General features: G+C 37.3%; 1 protein-coding gene across 14 annotated transcripts in view; it reads left to right on the forward strand.

Moving 5' to 3' along the window:
- The first annotated feature begins 1,709 nt into the window (after positions 1-1,709).
- The window catches only part of LOC104611318 (P-loop containing nucleoside triphosphate hydrolases superfamily protein), a 98,981-nt gene continuing 80,364 nt past the window's right edge, over positions 1,710-20,326 (forward strand). For 13 of the 14 annotated variants that reach the window (XR_016078871.1, XR_016078874.1, XR_016078872.1 and 10 more), the window contains exons 1-13: positions 1,710-1,959; positions 2,071-2,160; positions 5,902-6,020; positions 6,652-6,765; positions 6,860-6,941; positions 7,081-7,148; positions 7,237-7,311; positions 7,428-7,573; positions 7,652-7,754; positions 16,798-16,878; positions 17,002-17,070; positions 17,157-17,216; positions 17,327-17,488. Coding sequence is in view for 8 of the 14 variants with exons in the window: in XM_010278321.3 (XP_010276623.1) it covers positions 1,836-1,959; positions 2,071-2,160; positions 5,902-6,020; positions 6,652-6,765; positions 6,860-6,941; positions 7,081-7,148; positions 7,237-7,311; positions 7,428-7,573; positions 7,652-7,754; positions 16,798-16,878; positions 17,002-17,070; positions 17,157-17,216; positions 17,327-17,488 (1,293 nt within the window). In the remaining 6 variants the exon portion in view is untranslated. The remainder of the gene's footprint in view (positions 1,960-2,070; positions 2,161-5,901; positions 6,021-6,651; positions 6,766-6,859; positions 6,942-7,080; positions 7,149-7,236; positions 7,312-7,427; positions 7,574-7,651; positions 7,755-16,797; positions 16,879-17,001; positions 17,071-17,156; positions 17,217-17,326; positions 17,489-20,326) is intronic. The other variant, XM_010278326.3, reaches the window with a different exon arrangement.

Below are 20,326 nucleotides of genomic sequence, written 5' to 3' on the forward strand. Positions count from 1 at the left end.
CTGGATTGAATGCATAATTGATCTTGAACAATAAATTCCAAACAAGTCTGATTTTCGAAAATTTCTTAATTGGTATGCCATTGCTTTATACTATATATGGTTTGCCAGGAATGGAAAAAAGTTTTCAAGGATTCTAATATCTCAAATATGTGGATTATTCGAAAAGTTAATACTATTTTTAATCGAATATTGGATACTTCAACAGATTATTCTCCAAATCCAAGCTTTCATCCACAGTTAAGCCTACACGTTAATCCTAATACTAATTGTATCATCTTTACATATGTAGGAAAAATTACTCCATCTTATTTTTTCTTTTGGAGTTATTATTTTAAACACTCAATTGGAATGTTTACAAATTGTAGGAGGAAGAAAATTTTTGAGATCGATAGAAGAAGCTGAACTTTTTGCAATCTTTCAAGGAATATCTCATGCTCGCTCGCCAACTGGAGAAATCCAATATGTTAATTTGCTCAGATTCTCAAATGGTTGTTAATGCACTTCAGCATCGGTTTTCCTTACATTGGCCAACCCTGGGACTTCTAATATTCACTACCAACCTTTTTTCTTTTTTTAACTCTCTCAAATTTTTAGCATATAATGTTCCTGCTCATGAACTAGAAAAATGGAGAAAACACATTTTGTTATCTCATTACCCTTCTTCTATTCCCCCTGCACAAAACTATGTATTCTGTTATTCTGAGTAATATATTATGTTTATCCTTAAAAAAAATAAAAAAATAAAAAACTAATGTTAAGGGAGTTTTTTGTTGAGTTTCTCAAAAGTTTAAGAGAGGTATTTGTTACAATAAAACTATATGGGAGGTTTTTGTGTTTTACCCAAAAAGATTTCATGAAAGCACGTGTAAAATCATAATCTAAAAAGTAATGATTCAATTTATCATGGACTGAGCAGTAGATGGATTTCCAAATTCCAATGTAGAACACGAGAACCGTAGAGCTTGATGATGATGAAGAAGAAGAAGTTGGTATGATCGATGGGTTTCCAAATAAACAGAGCAATCTTCAATCTTTTCCGGCACAAAGGTTTGGTCTCATGTTCTCACTTTTTTAGTCAATTCTATGGTTGAATCTCCAACAAACAGAGCATGAAGAAGAGGACCAGAGATATCTTAACTGGCCGTTCATGAAGAACAAATGTTTGTTCTCTTTTATAAAAAATATGTTTTTGTTCTCAAAAATTATGATTTCTCGCTTGGATTGTAGTTCCACAAAAAATGCATTTCTTAATTCCATTGATTTTCCATTTCTTAATTCCATTTTGTCGGCTTCCGTAACGACAACATCTCCGTACTCATGTAATTTATTTGATGCCCGATGAGGTTGCAAGAGGCTGTTGGGGCAGTGTTAGCACGGGCTTGTCCTGACCGAAGCCGATCTCGCCAAACACCCATTTAAACTCTTTCACTTTAACCAGGTGATCTCCAGTTTTTACATTGCTTATCCCTTTTTTAATGTGTTTTGGGATATTTCAGCAAACCATTAGAGGGCCAATTTAGTCATTTTAAATATATGTTCAGTGGTCACTGTTACACTGTCCAACGGATAACAAAGGAATTCTAAATTCGGCTTGTTTAGCTTATTAAACAAGAAAAGCCCAAAGCAAGTGGTGTGTCATTATGACTTTATGGAAGGTTATTTTGGTAAATTAAGTACACTGACATATGAAGTCTCGATGGCGGGAACTAGAAACATAGTCTAGAAAGAGGAGAGGAGAGAGCGAGCGAGAGAGAGAGAGAGAGGGGGAAGTAGGATTTCATTTTTCGTTGCAACCTCTGGTTTGATTCATCTATCTTTATAACACATTGATCAATATGGAAAGAATATTCGTTTCAGTGAGGGCGAGGCCTCTTTCTCCCGATGATGCAAAAACGAGTCCCTGGAGGATCTCCGGAAATTCAATCTCAATCGCAAACCAGCCTACAAAATTCGAATTCGGTGCCCATTCTATCTTATTTCTTCGTTTTTTGTTTTTTTTTTCCCTTCGAAATCTCAAATGTCCATTTTTCCCCACTTTAAGTACCATTTGTCTTTGTAATGTCTCAACAGATCGTATTTTCGGAGAAGACAGTAAAACTGTTGAAGTCTACGAAGCTCGTACCAAAGAGATCGTTGCTGCGGCTCTTCGTGGGTTCAACGGTAGGGTGAAGACCAAATTATTAGCCTTCTTGTTTTATATGTTGCATAATTCTCTCTCTCTCTCTCTCTAATCATATGACATAATTTGGTAATGAAACTGATGGGAGATGATGATTAGTGTGTTAATTGATCAGATTCATCGATGCCATCTTCATAGTATAGGCAAAACTATGATGCTTGAGTTTTATATTGTGAAGTGAAGGTGAAGTGCTGTTTATTAAGTGTAAGCTGCTGAAAAAGGTGGATAAGGATAATTTGTGGAGAGAGGGAAGAATGTTCATGAGAAATAATTTTGCGTCGTTAGTTTCTCCTTTTATTGGCTGTTTGTAGCATTTTATATTAGGTGGTAAGCGGGTGAAGTTGTATATACTTTTTTTTTGATCAATGAAGTTGTATATACTTAGTTTAAGACTATGACGTTACATGTTTGACAATATTATGAGATGTCCTCTATGCATCACTACATCCATAATTAGGTGTTGTATGGATGGTTTCAATATTGAATACAAATACATAAGCACACAAAAAAATGGTCCAAAGAATTGAAGTTTATATGATCAATCTAAATGCCATTCTCGTTCTTTTAATGGTAAATATGATTTTCAGGATCAGTCTGCCAAACACATAAATATAATTATGAGGATCAGAATCATGTATAATTGATTGTAAAAGGAATCATTCTTAGAATCATTTCTCCTCTGGATGGATGCCGAACACAGTCTATGATGCCATTTGAAATGAAATTATTCCCTTCTACTTTTTTAGCATTTACATTGAGTATTTCTTCTGTTAACATTGAGTATTTTTTTGATAGAAGACCATATGGGTCCTTTTGGTCATACAAATTAGTATTCTTGCTTCATTTAACGTCTCTTCTGTAGACATAAAGCAACCAGCCATGTTTTTTTTTGGTTGAGAAAAAATAACATTTCATTGCAATGCAAAAGGGGATCAGAGGGGAATGTTTTATGTACTATCATGAAGCATTTAATACTTGTTTATTTATTTTTTTAAATTAATGTCTTAGTTTGGTGGTTTTGTGTTTCAGCCTTAAATAGTTAAAAATATCCATTTAGAAAGACCATTCTAATAAAGTGGGTCCATGTTGAGGCCTTTTTATAACCCAAGTTTTTGGTTTATATAGTAAACACAAGTTTTTTACTTTATAAGTAAAGATATTTGTGATAAACAGACATACACACCCTACATTTCAATTAAGGGGCATTAAGGCTGCAAGTTGGGCTGGGTTTAGCTTGAACCCAGCTTTACCATTACTATTGTACATATGTATTATAGTTCCATTGCATACTTTCATAGTAGACTCTAATCATTTGAAACATTAGTTTTTTTTTTTCACGTTTGTACTAAAAGAACCAATAAAAACACTAAACAAGCAAATACCAATAAAAGTACAGCTAGTATATGGTCAAACAAATTAAGCTTGGGTCTCTTAATCAAATATTAAGAGAATCTGAGAGATTTTAAGAGGATGGAAGGTCTGGTTTGGTTGGGTTAGGGTTTACTAGATTGGTTTGAAGCTTGGGTTGGGGGTTTAAAACCTTGGGTTGGGCTAGGGTTGACCTTGACCCGACCTAACCTGGCCTGACTTGCACCCCCAAGGGGCATGACCCTATTTAATAGAAAAAAAGATTCTGTATGAAGACAATGTTCAGGTTATATAATCTATAAATTGAAGACAACTTCTGCATATTACAAACTTTAAAAGGTTAAAATTGAGAATATAGGTATACCTCATAGATTTCTTGAGACAACCAAAGAAAAGAGGAAGGTTGATGTGGAAAGCAGCAAGGGCTGCCTTCATGTAGACTGTTTGGGAAGAAAGAAATGGAAAGATATTCAATGAAAAGAGTAGGACAGAATTGGAAATCCTGGAAACAGTGAAAATAAAAGTAGCACATTGGGTAAAGTCCATGGAGGTTTTCCAAAAACTTCTCACTTAATGATATACTAAGAAAGTGGAAGGAAGTGGCACTGTCAGTTCAAAATAAGGAATGAACAATAATTGAGTGGAGACAACCTGCAACTAACTTTGTAAAACTTAACTTTGATGGCAGTTACATAGGCAATCAGGCAACAGTTGGGATGGGAGGGGTTGGCCTTATATTCAGGACATGTGGCTAATGGTGATGCATTGACAACAAAGTTGTTTGGTCTACTCCAGGGATTAAAATTTGCTAAGAAATTTGGGTTTCACAACTTGGAGGTGGAAGGGGATTCACAAGTGGTTATCTTGTGGACAAGAAGTAGTGCCCAAATCCCATGGATTTACAGGCACAAAATCCAGGAAATAAAATTTTAACAAGTGAGATGAATGTTTCTTTTAGATGGGTGAGAAGAACAGCAAATGAGATGGTGGATGCATTGGCTAAACAAAGGACTGCTAGACAACAAATATTTTGGGCAAAACTCTAATGTTTGTTTCTTGGTGGAAAAATTTCTACCTTGATGTAATACCTTAAATTTGAAGTTAATAAAATTTTTCCTTATTGATAAAAAATTGAGAATATAGGTAAAGAAACTTTTGGTCAATACTCAACATTAAGACCTTTTAGGTTGAGATCCTATTCATTACTTTGTTCTGAATCTTGAAGAAATGCTTCCACCTCTGTTGGCAGAGAGAGTATAGGAGAGAGATACTAATATGGTCCATCCAGCCCTAGTTTGCATTAAGCAGTATTGCTTGGATACAGATGTGTAGATAGACTTTGATGGGTGTCCAAGGGTTTGACTCAGCAAGCTAAGAAGAAATGGATTCTAGGATGCATACAATATAGTTGAAAATTACACCTAATTCAGATAATGCAAGAAAAGAAGAAAAGAGAGAAAGAGAGAAGAAGAAAGGAAGTTTGAGCAATTGGTTATGGAAGAAGAAAAGAAGGGAAGAAAGAAAAGAAGAATTAGAATCTCTCTCTCTAGCCCCCTTTCATCACTTTTATTAATAATTCTAAGTCTGAGACTCTGAGTACAATTACTCGGATGCCCTTAATGGGGTGACCATCACTAAAGAGATATAAAAGAAGGCCCATAAGGCTCATAACTAAGAAACATAACTTTTAAACACTACTTAAAAGAAATAAAGAACACTAGGGCCCATTCGACCCAGTCTCACTACAAATATATTTCATTATTTGTCTTTTTGTAATTATGGAGGTTGGTGATTTTGAAACTAAAGCACTTTTGTAACAATTTTTTCTTCTATTATTGTTTGATATACTCTAATTAGTATTTTTATCTTTTTTTTTTTGCGTGTAATGGCTTAGTAGTACATAGGAGTTGAATATTCAAAAACTAATTGTTGAAGGAGACTCGAAACTGGTTATAGGATAGCTGCTAAAGGAGAAGTAATAACCTTTGGAAATTTGCTAATGAAAAAAGGGAGTTTGAATGGGCAACTCGGGGAATAGAGATTCAGATTCAATGGGTGAAGAGAACTGCTAATTCCTTTGCAGATGCTCTGGCCAAACAAGGGGTGGGAAGGGAACAATTCTTTTGGGCAGTGTTGTAATTGTTTTCTGTTTTTCTTGGGGAGGGTTAGGAGATTTTAGCTCTTTCCCTTACTTCCTCCACTGTAATTTCTTTTCCTTTAATTAATAAAAAGTTGCTGTTAATGATAAAACATGGTTTAATAGTACACATTTTGTTTGAAAAAGAAATTATCTTTGTTTACCACATTTCTATTGTTAATTCATTCATTTGTGTGTAATTTTTAAATTGGTACAGGCACTGTTTTTGCATATGGACAAACAAATAGTGGAAAAACACATACTATGCGAGGGACAGCTGCTGAACCAGGGGTTATACCTCTTGCAGTGCATGATTTGTTTCGAATTATACAAGAGGTAGCTGCTTACTATCAACAATAAGGGCTGATAGCCCATGAAAATAGTTAAAAAGAAAAAATGCTGACCAATAAAGTTGCATTAGTTTCCTTGTTTTTGTGTCCAAATTATGATAGAAAGAAATGTATAAATTATGATTATTTTCTTTCTAGAAGAGAGAGAGGAGAGAGAGGAGAGAGAGGAGAGGAGAGAAGAGAGATATGAAGAGAAGAGAAGAGGAAAAAGTGTTTGAGAGTCAAAAACTGAAGCTGGCGGCTCCCTGCTTCCTCTTTGTATTAACATGATGTAAAATAAAAAATGAAATTACAAGCATGCCCCTGGTGGCCCACCCTAATAATAAGAACTTAAACAAAGAAAAGAACATGCTGACAGCATCCTAGACTGACGGCACCCTAACAGCAGAAATAAAATAATTAATTCTAACAACAATGATATTGGGCCTACCATTAGGTTTGCACATGATATGTAGCAGAGCAATATTTTGAGAAGAGCTTTGGTGGAAGGAAAAGATTATTAAAATATTCTGCATATCTCCTTGTCTGTTCTCATGGGAGGTATCTTCTGTTGTAAAATTGTTATTGTGGGGTTTTTTGTGGAAAAGAAGATAATTATCTTGCTTCTTGATCTGTAGGATATGGATCGAGAATTTCTTCTACGCATGTCCTACATGGAGATCTATAATGAAGAAATAAATGACTTATTAGCTCCTGAGCATCGGAAATTGCAGGTTCATGAGAGTCTTGAGGTAGCATCTCCCCTCCAAAGCCCAATTAATTTATCATAGTAAGCTTGGATGACTACTGAATGATTATTTGCTCAATTTTCCCTTCTGTTGGTAGAGAGGGATATTTGTTGCTGGTTTGAGAGAAGAGATTGTTGCATCCCCAGAGCAAGTCCTTGATTTCATGGAATTTGGAGAATGTAAATCTCCCCCCTTCTATCATTTATTCTATTTCTCATTCATTTACACACAGACACATTCATGCACTCCCTTTGTTGTTAGTTTGTTTCAGGTAATTTACAATATCATGTTCTTAATGAATTATTTTCAATTGTGAAGCTCATCGTCACATTGGGGAGACAAATATGAATGTTTATAGCAGTAGGTCACATACAATTTTCCGAATGGTAAGAAATTATTCCTTAATCCTTATCTCTTTGGCCACACGAATTATTATGGGAAACATGTAGCCCTACAACCCACCTGTATTTGCAGATAATTGAAAGTCGTGATAAATCTGAAGATGGAGATATTGGAAGTTCCTGTGATGCTGTCCGTGTATCTGTTCTGGTGTGTGATAATTGTACAGTTTGCTTTATTCATTTCCCCTTCCATTGCACTTGTTAATGACCACTCTCATTATTACTATATTATTTATTTTTTACACTGCTTGAATTCCCCTTTAGAATTTGGTGGACCTGGCTGGTTCAGAACGTGCTGCAAAGACTGGTGCAGAAGGTGTGCGTCTGAAAGAGGGTTCACACATCAATAAAAGCTTGATGACACTTGGAACTGTAATAAAGAAACTGAGTGAAGGTGCTGAGAGCCAAGGGTGAGTTCTATCATTTGTCAAGTACATATTTTTAGTTGGCTTCTTAGTATTCCTTACACCATTTACCATTTGAATCAGGGGTCATGTTCCCTATCGGGATAGCAAACTCACACGCATTTTGCAACCAGCATTGGGTGGGAATGCAAATACTGCTATAATATGCAATATTACTTTTGCACAGGTAGTATTATGTAACTTGAATTATTTGAATGTTGTACTGAATAAACATGCAAATAATAACTGAAATTTCTACTGGTCCAGTAATGTAGTAATTCACTAGATTACTTTCTTTGTATAATTTTGATCCAGAACCATTGGAGTTTCTTTTGTTATTAAGAAATGAATTTGATGACAATTACCAAATCAATAGTACCTAGAAACTAATTGTCATTCAGAAAATTGACAGCCCTGATACACCTGTCTCTGGAAGCAAATAATCATTTGCCCCAGAAATCATGTTGCTATTTTGTTTTAACAGGCTCTTTCAAAATTGGTACCTATAGTTCGACTTTTTAAATGAATATTTTCTCAAATAATTATTTTTTAACACTTTTCTCCAAGAAATAATTCTCTAATTTCAAGATGCACTTTTCTGCTAATTTCTTGATATTCTTACCACATTATATAAAGAAAAGTTATGTCAATTTAATACTAGCTTATTCTGGAAGTTGGTAATGTAGTTCACCAACTTTAAAAGGATTTGTTTTCATCTATGATGCAGGATCTTTGTGATTCAGCACTATTCTTGCAATTAAACTTAGGCTTAGATGTGCAGTAGAGAAACAAATAGCTAATAAAAGAAAGAAGAGAAGAGAAGAGATGAAAACCCTAAGAAATCACACCTAAGGGTGAGGGCAATCACACCAAATTCTCTGGAGAAGCTTTCTTTGTTCATTAACCCAAACCATTCTCCAAAAGAGCCTTACAAGCTTAATAAGAAAGAAGCTTCCGAAGGAAGAAACTTGCTCCCCAAGTTAGCTTGTCCCACAAACCGCTTACATAAAGAAGCTAAATTAGACTAAACCTGCCCCCAAACAACTGTAAACATAAAACCAAAGGGAAATTATTAGGCTGAGACCTATTGGGAGTTATAGGGGTATATTTGTAATGTTGATAAAATTTGGGGACTTGTATGTTTTTATGGGAGGAAGAGGGGCTATATGAAATGCTAATAGAATTAGGTCTTTTGCTTATTTAAGCCATTGATTGTGCCGTGTGGGATCAGGGTTGAGTGAGAGCAGATATTTTGTTGTGAGTTTGTACAGAGGTTGGCCATGTATCTCTTGTTCTCATAGTGGATATTTTTCCCTCTCTTCTCATGGGTGTAGGCTACCGAGCCGAACCACATTAAATCTTGGTGTTTTCTCTATTTCTTCTTCTTATTTTCTTCTTGAGTTGTTACTCTATTTTATGTTAGTTGACATGGTATCAGAGCAGGTTTAGTGTGGGAATTAGTTCGGTGAACTAAGGAAGACTAGAAATCGAGTTATTGTTCACGGTTACCATTCATGTTACTGTTCTTTCTCGTTTGATGACATTTGGAGGATCTGGGCTGCAATTGCACACTTCGGTTAGGAAGACCAGGGCTGCAACAGTTTGGTTAACTCTGGAAGGGGTTATTAAACTAAATTTTGATGGAAGCAGTCAGGGTAACCTAGGACCATCTAAGCATAGGAGGAGTTCTGAGGAATGAGAATGGCAATATTATATCCTTATTCTCAGGCATGGTGGGAATAGGGGATTCCACAAGAGCTGAGTTGTTGGCTGCAGTATAAAGAATTCACAATGCTAATCAACTAGGAGTGGAGAACCTATTAATTAAAGGGGATTCTAAGGTGATTGTGGGCTGGTTGTCAAATCCAGACTCATTGTTTGGAGTTATAGGGATCACATAAAAAAAGTTAAATGTTTAATAAGGCACATTTCGTGTAGATACCAGTGGGTGGGTTGGGAGGCAAATGCTTTGGCTGATTATCTTGCAAAACAAGGGTCTGCTAGGGGTCGGTTATTTTGGGCAGCTGTGTAATCTTTTCTTTAACTACTTGTAATGTTTAGGCGAGACTGCACCTCGTGCCTCCCATAGGGATGCTTGTAAAGTGTTATTCTGCTTGATTAATGAAATCAATTTCAACTATCAAAAAACAATCTATTCACGTTACTGTTCACGCGAGGTCTGTGGTGCTTGAATCTATGAAGCAATTTGTTAGGGACTTTTACCATTCAATGAAGAATATTTGTGAGTATTTTCATCAATTTTCTAGAATTTTACTAGACCCCAAAAGGGGTGCTATTGCTTCTCGTTGCTTCTTTCAGAAACCAGGAAAAAGTAACGTGAGATTTGGATTCTCTTTTGGTTGTCTCATACCTGGTGGAATCTAGACTTGAGCTTTCAGAGTTCAGGTCGTTTTTATATGAAAAAGAAGATCAAAGGGTCATTTGGGCAAGGAAATCTGATCTGGTTGGTATATTAGGGCATCTTCTAGTCCTTATTTTTAATGCTATTAAAGCTTTTTTGGATTTTTCTCTTTTGTTGGTTCTTTAGAAGGATTCCCTCTTTGGAAGGATTTATATTTTCCCTCCTTGTCTTGTGGGTTACGCCCCCTAGCATCTGAACTAGTTCATATCTTTAAGCAAATTCTGGTTTCTATGTTGCATTATCGAGTGTTTGATTTATTGCTAAAAGGTTGGTTGTTGGTCATTTAGCTAAGTTTGGTGTTTCTTTGGGAGTTCTAATTTTTTGAAGAAGTATTATAGAAGCTCTACAGCTTCTTTGGTCTATTTGTGATTATCAATATCAACATGTGATACTGGAGCTCAAGGTGACTATTTGGTGTTCGAGAAAATGTCTCTATGGTGCAAAATTTCTACAATGGTTCTCCATTGTTATGATTGGTTCTGATCTGATCTTGTTTGTGGCTTGGTTTGATATTTAGACTATTTTGGTGAATGATGGATCTATTATCATGATCGATATTTGGTTTGCTTACCTCATACAGGGCTAGGGGATGAGAAGGAGGAAGGAAGCCAAGTGGATGGGAGTAGTTTAGTTTTGTCTCAACAAGCTGATAAAAAAAAGGAGGGGGGATAAAGTGGAGGTTAGGAGTTTGGTGGACAGGGAAGTTAGAATTGGCAAGAGTTTAGGGCTTTTCTTTTGGGGAGGTGAAGAGTTTGCTAGAAGAGCTTTTGAAGTATTTGAAATGGGGAAAAAGGAAGAGAAAGAGCAGAAGAAGCTCAGACAGAAACAAGATTTAATTTGGGATGAGGATGGTGACGGATGTGACGAGGTGTTTGAACTTGAAGACTAGACAAATATGTGTAAAGGGGGGTCCCCTGTTTTCTTTTGTTAGTTTTTGTGTCTTGTAATCTCTTGTTGCGGTATTTGGTTTGGGTATAATCTTCACACCCAGGCCGATTTGTATCTTGTTTTCTATTTTCTATCTATAAAATTTTTCATTTTACTCTTCAAAGAAAAGTTTCAGCAATGATCCTTTATTATGCTCATAAGTTCTTAGTTATCGTTGAAGAAACCCTTGGAGTTTTGATCTCCTTCAGTGACATGGGATTTTGATTCACTTTATCTAGTTGGCTTTCCAATTACCAACTCCGATTCCTCAACTGGCTTATGGAGTTCATAGTTGGATTTCCGTTGCTCAACTCTGAATCTTTGCTATGTTTATGGAGTTCAGCATAGTTGGCTTTCTGTTAGTCAACTTTGTTTTGGTATTTTTGTTGGCATTTCTGATGATCTAGTTGTTTGACGTGGTTGGTTTTTTATTTCGGTGATTGTGATTGGCCTTTTGATGGCTAAATTTGATTGTTTGGCATGATATGTGTTGGCTTAGTGTTGGCCAACTTCAGTTTGGTTATTAAGATCATGACTTGGCTTTACTCTAGTTTTCCAACATGAGTTCATTTAGCTTTTTAACATCCAACTTTGGTTTCTAAGAGGCCCCTTCAACATCTCAAGTTTTATGGTTGCTACTTCAACTATACACCTATTTTCATGGAGGGTGCTTCAACATCCTTACTTGCAAATTCATGCTGGTTTCCCCACCTTAAGTTTGAGGAAGGGTGTAGAGAGATATATTGTATTTGGTCGTATTCGGGTTTTCTTTCAGGGAGGGTGTTGGAGGTTATAGGGGTATATTTGTAATGTTGATAAATTTTGGGGACTTGTATGTTTTTATGGGAGGAAGAGGGACTTGTGTGAAATTCTAATATAAAAATTAGGTCTTTTGCTTATTTAAGGCATTAGTTATGTGGGATTAGGGTTGAGTGAGAGTGGATATTTTGTTGTGAGTTTGTAGAGAGGTCAACCATGTATCTCTTATTCTCATAGTGGATATTTTCCCTCTCTTCCCGTGGATTAGGCCACTGAGCTGAACCACATTAAATCTTGGTGTTTTCTTTATTTGTTCATATTTTTTTTTGATTAGTAAACATGTATTTTATTAAAATTCAGATTGTAAATAGTTTATACAACTTGGTGATGGGACTATTGATTCCCCTTAATCACTTTATTCTATCCTTCATTACAGTGCAGCCCAGAATAATTGCTGTCTCAATGCCCCATGTTTTGCTAAATCGTCAACTAGCCCATTTGCACTTCTTTGGACCCATTTAAATTCAACCTCAACCTTCTTTGCAATCTTCTCCACTTCCCTAATCACATGTTTAAACGCCCATGGGGTATGGCTGTTGTTTGCTGCCCATGAAATTACTACTTTTGAATCCCCTTCCACTTCAACATGTCTGTATCCTAGCTGTTTGGCTAGCTTTACCCCTTGTAGTAATGCCAATAGTTCAGCCTTTAGTGAGTTTCCGGTGCCAATCGGTCCTGAGAACATAACCAATATCCTCCTTTCAGAATTTCTTAATACTCCTATTCCTGAGATGCCCGGATTTCCAAGGGAGCTCCTGTCAAAATTCAGTTTTACTTTATTGCCTTCTGGTGGCTTCCTCTCCAGCCTTACTTTATCTCTTACTCTTGAAGAGTGTGCTACTTTGGGCCATGTTCTTAGAATGTCTGTGAATGAGAAGACTTGAAAGCTATCCAAGGGTTTTACCCAATGGGCTACTTTCACCTTGATACTATCAATCACTTACTCTATTGTTCTACTTTTTTCCAAGAAAATTTTGTTGTTCCTCTCTTCCCATATTACCCAGCAAATTGCTGCCTTTGTTGCTTTCAACATTACTATCCCTCTTTTCTTTTGCTGTCTCAAGAATTCATGGTTGAAGAGTCTTGCCACATTTTGAGGGGGAACCCACCTGTAGCCAAAGAGAGTACAAAAGAATTTCCAAATTCAAGTCACAAAAGAACAGGATATCATTAAATGAGAAAGGGTCTCACCACTTTCCTTACACAATGAGCACACATGAGGAGAAAGGCAAATGCATGGCCTTCTTTTCTGCAGCATATCACAAGTGTTTTTACCTTACCAAGGAATATTTCCTAGTAGAAGGCTTGGATCTTTGGGGGAATAGGTTTGCACCAAATTTCTTTCACAAGGAAATCCTCACCTAGGAGGTTAGGGGAAGCAAGTACTTTGAAGAAAAAGGAGCAAGAAAGGATGCCGTTTGGAGAGCCTACCCAAATTCTAGAGTCTTCTAGCGAAGGGTCCAAGTGGATTTGCCCTAGGAGGTCCAGCAATCGGATTAAAGACTCACACTCACTTTCCCTTGGTCTCCTTCTAAAGCCCAAATTCTAGTTCACATCGTTTGGACATGATGTTCCCAACATGGATATAGCTTCCCCCTTGAGGTTAGATAGTGCAAAGTGATCAGGAAATTGGTCTTTAAGTGGGGTTTCCCCTACCCATAGAGCTTCCCAAAACAGAATTTTATTACCTTGTCCCACATTGAACCGGATGGAATTGAGGAAAGTAGGGTAGATTTCATGAATTGCTTTCCAAGGAGAAGTTGAAGAACTGTGAGGGGAAACTTTTGCATCCCAGCCATTTCCATCCACCCCTTGAGTTCTCTCAATCACTTTGTGCCATAGTCTATTGCCCTCAAAGGGAAACCTCCAAAGCCACTTACCTAGTAGAGCTGTGTTCTTTAAAAGGATGTTCCTAATTCCTAAACCCCCTTGTTCCTTAGGTTTGCTAACTTGTTCTCACTTAATCAAATGGTCCTTCCTTTCCTCTCCTGGGTTCCAAAGGAAATCTCTTGTATACTTCTCTAAGCACCTTGCTACCCTAGAAGGGATTCTAAAGGTTGAAAGGAAATAGGTGGGGAGGTTTGCCAAAGTGGCTCTAATCAAGGTTATTTTTCCACCCAAAGAAATATAATTCCTCTTCCAAAGGGCTAACTTCCTATCAAACCTTTCTAAAACTGGTTTCCAGAACCCAATTGACCTGGGATTTCCTCCTAAGGATAGACCTAAGTAACTGATAGACCAGCTTCTGATCTCGCACCCCAAAATCTCCATGAAATGTGGCATTTGCTCTGCCCTGTCACTCCCACAAAATTTATCCTCAGCCCTGTCACTCCCACAAAATTATTCAGCAGCACCCTCAAATTTTCCACCACTTCCTCATTGTTTCCTTCACAAAGAAAGATAGTGTCATATGCAAATTGGAGATGGGTAACAAATTCCCGATTTATACCTACCCTCCAACCTCTAATAAGGCCTTGAGCATCAACTTTTGCCACCATTCTACTTAACACTTTTGCCACTAGGGTAAACAAGAATGGGGATAGGGGCACCTTGCCTAATTCCTCTCCTGTCCGGGAAGAAGTCCTTTGGTGTACCATTGATTAGGATTGAGTAATGAGCTGAACTTAAACATCCTTTAATTCAAGACCTCCATCTAGCTCCAAATCCCAGTCTTTCTAATATTTTTAGAAGGACTTCCCAATTAACCGCATCATAGGCTTTTTCTAGATCTACTTTACAAACCTGCCCCTTTTCTCTACCCTTTCTTCTTTCCACAACGCATTCCATTAGCCACCAAGATTTGATCCACAATCTGCCTTCCTTCTACAACAGCACCTTGGAAAGGAGAGATGATCAAGGGTAACACCTTTTTCAGTCCTTCTGATAAGACCTTTGACAGAATTTTATAAACACTCCCAATGAGGCTTATTGGTCTAAAGTCTTTAGGAGTTTTGGCCTCCCTCTTCTTTGGAATCAAAGTGATAAATGTGGCATTTGCTCCTGGTGAAACCTCCCCTTTGGAGAAGAATTTGTTAAGCCATTTGATAGAAGGCCATGGAGAAACCATCTGGCGCAGGGGCTTTTGATCAGTCCATTGAAAAGATAGCTTCCTTGACTTCTTGCAAAGAAAATCTCCTTTCTAAAGCAAGAGATTGCTCTTCTGACAGAACATCCCCTTCCAACTCTGGCAATTCTGGCAACACTCCTTGTGGGCTTGAGAAAATTTCCTTAAAATGATTTACGAAAGAAATCCTTGTAATCCCCTGCATTTCTCTTACCACTTGTCCCTCCTCCACACTAAGGATTAAGTTCTTCTTTCTCCTTCCAATTGCAAGCGAATGAAAAAACTTAGTGTTTCCATCCCCCTCTACAAGCCACTGACACCTTGATTTCTGTCTCCAACAAATTTCCTCCTTCCGTAATATCTCTTCCAGTTTTTGCTTTTGATTCCATCTTTCCCCTCTTTCTTCTTTTGGAATAATTCTGAGAGCCTCTTTCCTATCTAGCTCCTCAATCCTCCCCACCAAGTTATCTTTTATTTCTTCTAACCTTCCAAAATGGGCTTTATTCCAATATTTTATTTTTTCTTTTAGCCTCTTTAGTTTCCTGGAGAAACCTATCATTTTCAACCTCCCCAAAGGTCTGAGTGCCTCCTCCCACCACTTCTTTAGCCTAATCTTAAATGTAGGGTCTTCAAACCCCATATTCTCAAATCTGAAAGGAGAAGGGCCTTCCCCTGGGATTTCTTTCTCAATACAAATAGGGCAATGGTCTGAAGTAACTCTAGGTACCCTCTTGCTATTAAGGATCCCCACATTTCTTCCCACTTAGGAGTTATGAGGAATCTGTCCAGTTTAGAGCAGGTTGGGGGGGACTGAAAGTTTGGCCAAGAGCTCTTCTTCTTATTTTCTTCTTGATTTGTTACTTTATTTTATGTTAGTTGACAAGAGCTGTCCCCAAACATAACCCCTACAAATGCAAAATTACAGAAATACTCATGCCGTCTAGAAATGTAAGAAAGCCAAATAAGTCCTGTTTAGTAGCAAACTCAACTACACAAAGAGAATCTTAAAGTAGATTGAAGATTCTAGGATCTTCCCAAGTTGATCCACTACTTACCCAGGCCCCACGTCATCGTAATGATGCCAAATAAGCATGGGAACAGCTTTGGTTCTCTTTTGTTATGCCTTGTTTACTCCCTTCAATCTAACCTGTTTTGTGGGCATTGATGAAAATATTTTCATGGTTTCCAAAATTCAGAGACTTTATTTTGGTTTGATGGTAGAAAAATGAATTTGAAGAATCTTATTGTGTTCAAGTGCGAGTAACAGATAGGACTGCAGTAGCCGTCCTTCTAATTAGTATTTTATAAATGAGTCATTCCTATAATCTAATTATAGTTTAAGGACCAACTTGGTTCCACAGTTATAACTAATGCTCTCTAAGGATGCATTTAGATCGGGGCAAGAAGCTAAAGTGAGTGGTGGAAAAAGATTTGTGAGATCCACTCTGCCATTTGGCTCTGAAAAATGAGGCAGTGGAATTATAGAGAAAGGTGCACTTTTAGGCACATTTCCAGTTGAGTCAATGGAAAATAGAATGACCTATGGGAACTGGTCCTTCTAATTGTCCACTGAGTTGAGGTTAATTGGATCTTTTTCCAGCAATTTTGATTGGTAAATCAGTAACAGGAGCACCATTAGAATCTGAAGAATCAACGCGAGTAGTGGGGTTAATTGAATCCATTTCCAGCAATTGATTGGTGTGGTGGTTTTGCCATGGCCTCCACTTCCTTTCTTAGAACATCTAGTGCAAAACTGCAACTCTTTGGAGGGAGATGCTACAGGAGATGCATCTTTGGAAGGGGATGCAACTGGATTTTATGATATCGACACTAAGAACCTTGTTCATTTTGTTGAAGAAGCTTTGCTTTCTTTTGCTGCAATATTTACTCCATAGAGATTATCCTTTACAGGTTGTGTTTTCTGCTGCCTTCTCTGTACTTTCTAGTTTCTACTCAGTAGATTGCTTATGCTTATTTCCACTTTTCATATGATTGCAGATTCATGTGGATGAGACAAAATGCAGTCTCCAATTTGCCAGTAGAGCATTACGCGTAACAAACTGTGCACGCGTTAATGAGGTTTGGTTCTTATTCAACTTATATCCTTGCTCTTTTCATTTGGATATTCCTGCTCTTTTTTCACCATTGAAGTCCTTGTCTGGATGCATGCATTTACTTGTCTTCATGACCTTTTTTTGCCAGATTCTCACTGATGCTGCTCTGTTAAAACGTCAAAAAAAGGAGATTGAGGAGCTTCGGGCAAAATTGCAGGTTACTCTCAGAGCTTTTCTAAATACTTGTCTCAATAAAATACTGTTTGAAGTATTTGATAGTAAATCTTTATGATTTTATTTTAGGGCTCTAATTCAGAACATTTTGAGGAGGAGATACTTAATCTGCGAAACACCTTATTGAAGGTCAGAATTTTTTTTTTGTTGCAACACTAAAGGTCCAATTTTTTTCCATGCTTTTGTGAAAGAATGCTACAAGAGTAGCTATTAAACATTACAACTCCTTCCTTTTGTAGAGTGAATTAGAGAGGGAGAGGATTACCTTGGAGTTGCAAGAGGAAAAGAAAGCTCAAGCCCAACGTGAGAGGACATTGCAAGAGCAAGCCAAGAAAATAGCGAATTTAAGCTCAATGGTGTTGTATTCAAATAGGGATGAGAAATTGAGTCACTACAAAAAGGTTCTACCATATTATAGGAAATAACACCCTTATTTTTTATATCATGTCATCTCTATATTTGATGATGTTGTTAAAACTACCATTCATTCTGCTCTAAGTTTAAGATGTCATTCCTCTATTTTATTGTGCTCTTTTCTGAGCCTTGCCATTTTGTCTCTAGTGATATTTTTTCCTTAAAGGTAACCATTTCACTGTAAAGAGGGAAATATGTAGATGGGAGGATGTCTATAGCTTTACAAACAGTGTGACTATGGCAGTTCTCAACAAAAATAACTAGGAAAGAAAAGAGCTGTCACCATAGAAAAAATCGCTTCCCATGCCCCTCTTACAGTGCTTTGGTGAGAATTCAGTTGGAGGGCAGGGGAAGTCAGATGTTAAAGGTTTTTGGGGGAATCCTGTGCCTCATAGAGTGGAAGCCTTTGCATGGTTGGTGTCATTAGACAGCGTCACTCAAGACCACATGGAGAGCAGGGGAATGCTGTTGGCAGGGGAGGTTTTATCTTTGTCTAGCTGAAGAGGGAATGTGATGCATTTGTTTTTTTGGCTGCCGCTTTTCAAAATATGTCTGGGGGTACTACTTTTGTCTCTTCCGTCTTGACATGTGGAATCCAAGATTGCCTAAAGAAATCTCTGATGGACTTGTTTTTTGGCTGCTGTTTTTCAAAATATATCTGGGGGTACTACTTTTGTCTCTTCAGTCTTGACATGTGGAATCCAAGGTTGCCAAAAGAAACCTTTGGTTAGCCTGCTTTAAGGGGAAATAGAAGAGCAAAGATTGTGTGGAGATGCATTCCTTTTGTTACTTGTTGAAAAATATGAAAAGAAAGAAAGAAAAGAATCTTTGAAAGCTAGGAAAAATGTAGGGATAAAGTTGTTTTCTTGAGCAGTGTTGACAGTTCAGCTAATGGGCTGAGACCTTTAGTGGGCCTAGTTCTTCTTTTATTCCTTTTAAGTTGTAGTCCATTTAGTTATAGCCACCCTATTAAGGGATGATTAGTCATTGTACTTTTCAGTTAAGTATAAATGCAAAGAGAGGAGGCGGTTAAAGGACTTTTTGCCTCTCCTCATTTCTCTTTAACTTCTCTTCTCTTTTTATCTTCTTCCTCTCCAAAGTTCATCGTTTTTTTTTCTGATTTTTACACCAATTTACTTGGTTTTTTCTTGATTTTCTACTTGGTATTAGAACTAGGTTAGGACCTTGACAAGTGTTCTCCATGCAATTTTGAGATAAGCTGATTATGGAGACCTAATGAGGCTGATTGGCCAGTTGTTTTCAGCCCAACCATTGGGGTTTTTTTTGGTAGTTTGTGTCCAAGAAGGTTTTTTGGAGAGAAGACCAAAAATAGGAGGGATTGGAGAAAGAAGGAAGAGTCCTATTGGATTAGGGATTCTCATTTGCATCCCATAAGTGGATTGGTCTCTTATTTTTGGTTTCTGTGAGTTAGCTAGAGTGGGTGATTGATTCAGAAGAAGTTTCTAGTGAGATCGACAACCCCCTTTCAAAATTTTTTCCATCCTAGAGGAACCTAGGTTGGACCAGTCCTTTATTTTATAGACTCCAGGTGATTTTTTTTTTTGTTTAGATAATTTATTTCATTGCCTAGAAGAGATTGATTGGGCAGTGGAGGATTTCTGGAGAGTTTTTTCTTTTTTGCTGGTTTTCTCTTTGGTAGGGTTCTTGGGCTCTTGGTGGGGTTTCCGAGTTGAAGTCTTTGGTGCTTAGTGCTAAATTGATCTGGTCTAGGAGACTTCCTAAACTTCATTTTGGGTGTTTTAGATTGCTTGAATTAATATGGATGCTAGTGGGATTGATCTTAAGTTAACGGTTGATCCCGGGATGGGTCTTGATGGTACTAGTGACCTTTAGAATGTTGGTTTTATTACTATAGTAAGATTGGATGGTACTTAGTGATGGTTCAGTTAGCACTGGTTAGGTACTAAGTCTGAAATAAGAATGTGGAGGATGGTTACTAATGTGCATGGCCCTAATACCTACAGAAAAAAAAGGAATGAAATGTGGGAGGAATTGTATGCAATTCAAGGATTATGGGATGGTCCTTGGTGGTTGGGAGGGGATTTTAATGTCACAAGATACTAAGAGGAATCTAGCAACTTTGTACAGTCAATTACAACGAGCATGGGGAAATCTCCAAGATAATCCTCTATGTTCAAAGTTGGATAGGTTTCTATTCAACCTAGATTGGGAGAATCATTGGGGAAATCTGGTTTCTAGAGCTCTACCTAGGGTCACTTCTGACCCTTGCCACTTTAAGATTGGTGTGGAATCTTGGACTAGTGGACCTAAACCGTTTATATTTGAAAATATGTGGCTAATTCATCCAAACTTTGGGGGTAAAGTGAAGGAATGGTCGAATGGGGAGTTAAGGAGGATAAAATGGATAGGAATTAGATTTCATTAGAAGTTGAAGAGACTGAGAGTCAAGCTGAAGGAGTTGAATAAAGATCACTTTGGTAGGAGTTGAATAAAGATCACACAAATTGAAAAGTTGGATGAGAAGGAATCCCAAGGGCTATCTAGTGAACATGATAGAGAATTAAGAAGGCAACTGAAAAAGGACTTAGAAGATGTCTTACTCAAAGAGGAAATTTGTTGGAGGCAGAAGTCAAGGCATAAGTGGATTAAGGAAGGTGATGGGAATACTAGATTCTTCCATTATCTGGTGAATGGAAGGAGGAAGAACCTAGTGGCTAAATTAGAGTTAGAAGGGTAGGTGATTACCAATCAAAATGAAATTGCTAGAATCTTTAATGGTGCAAATGGATTATGGGGTGGACTTTTGGTAAACTTCGGGTTTGGGTACAAATGGTGCAAATGGA

Source organism: Nelumbo nucifera, chromosome 7 (assembly GCF_055504915.1).
Source record: "Nelumbo nucifera cultivar China Antique chromosome 7, China Antique-T2T, whole genome shotgun sequence".
In the NCBI taxonomy this organism is placed as follows: Eukaryota; Viridiplantae; Streptophyta; class Magnoliopsida; order Proteales; family Nelumbonaceae; genus Nelumbo; species Nelumbo nucifera.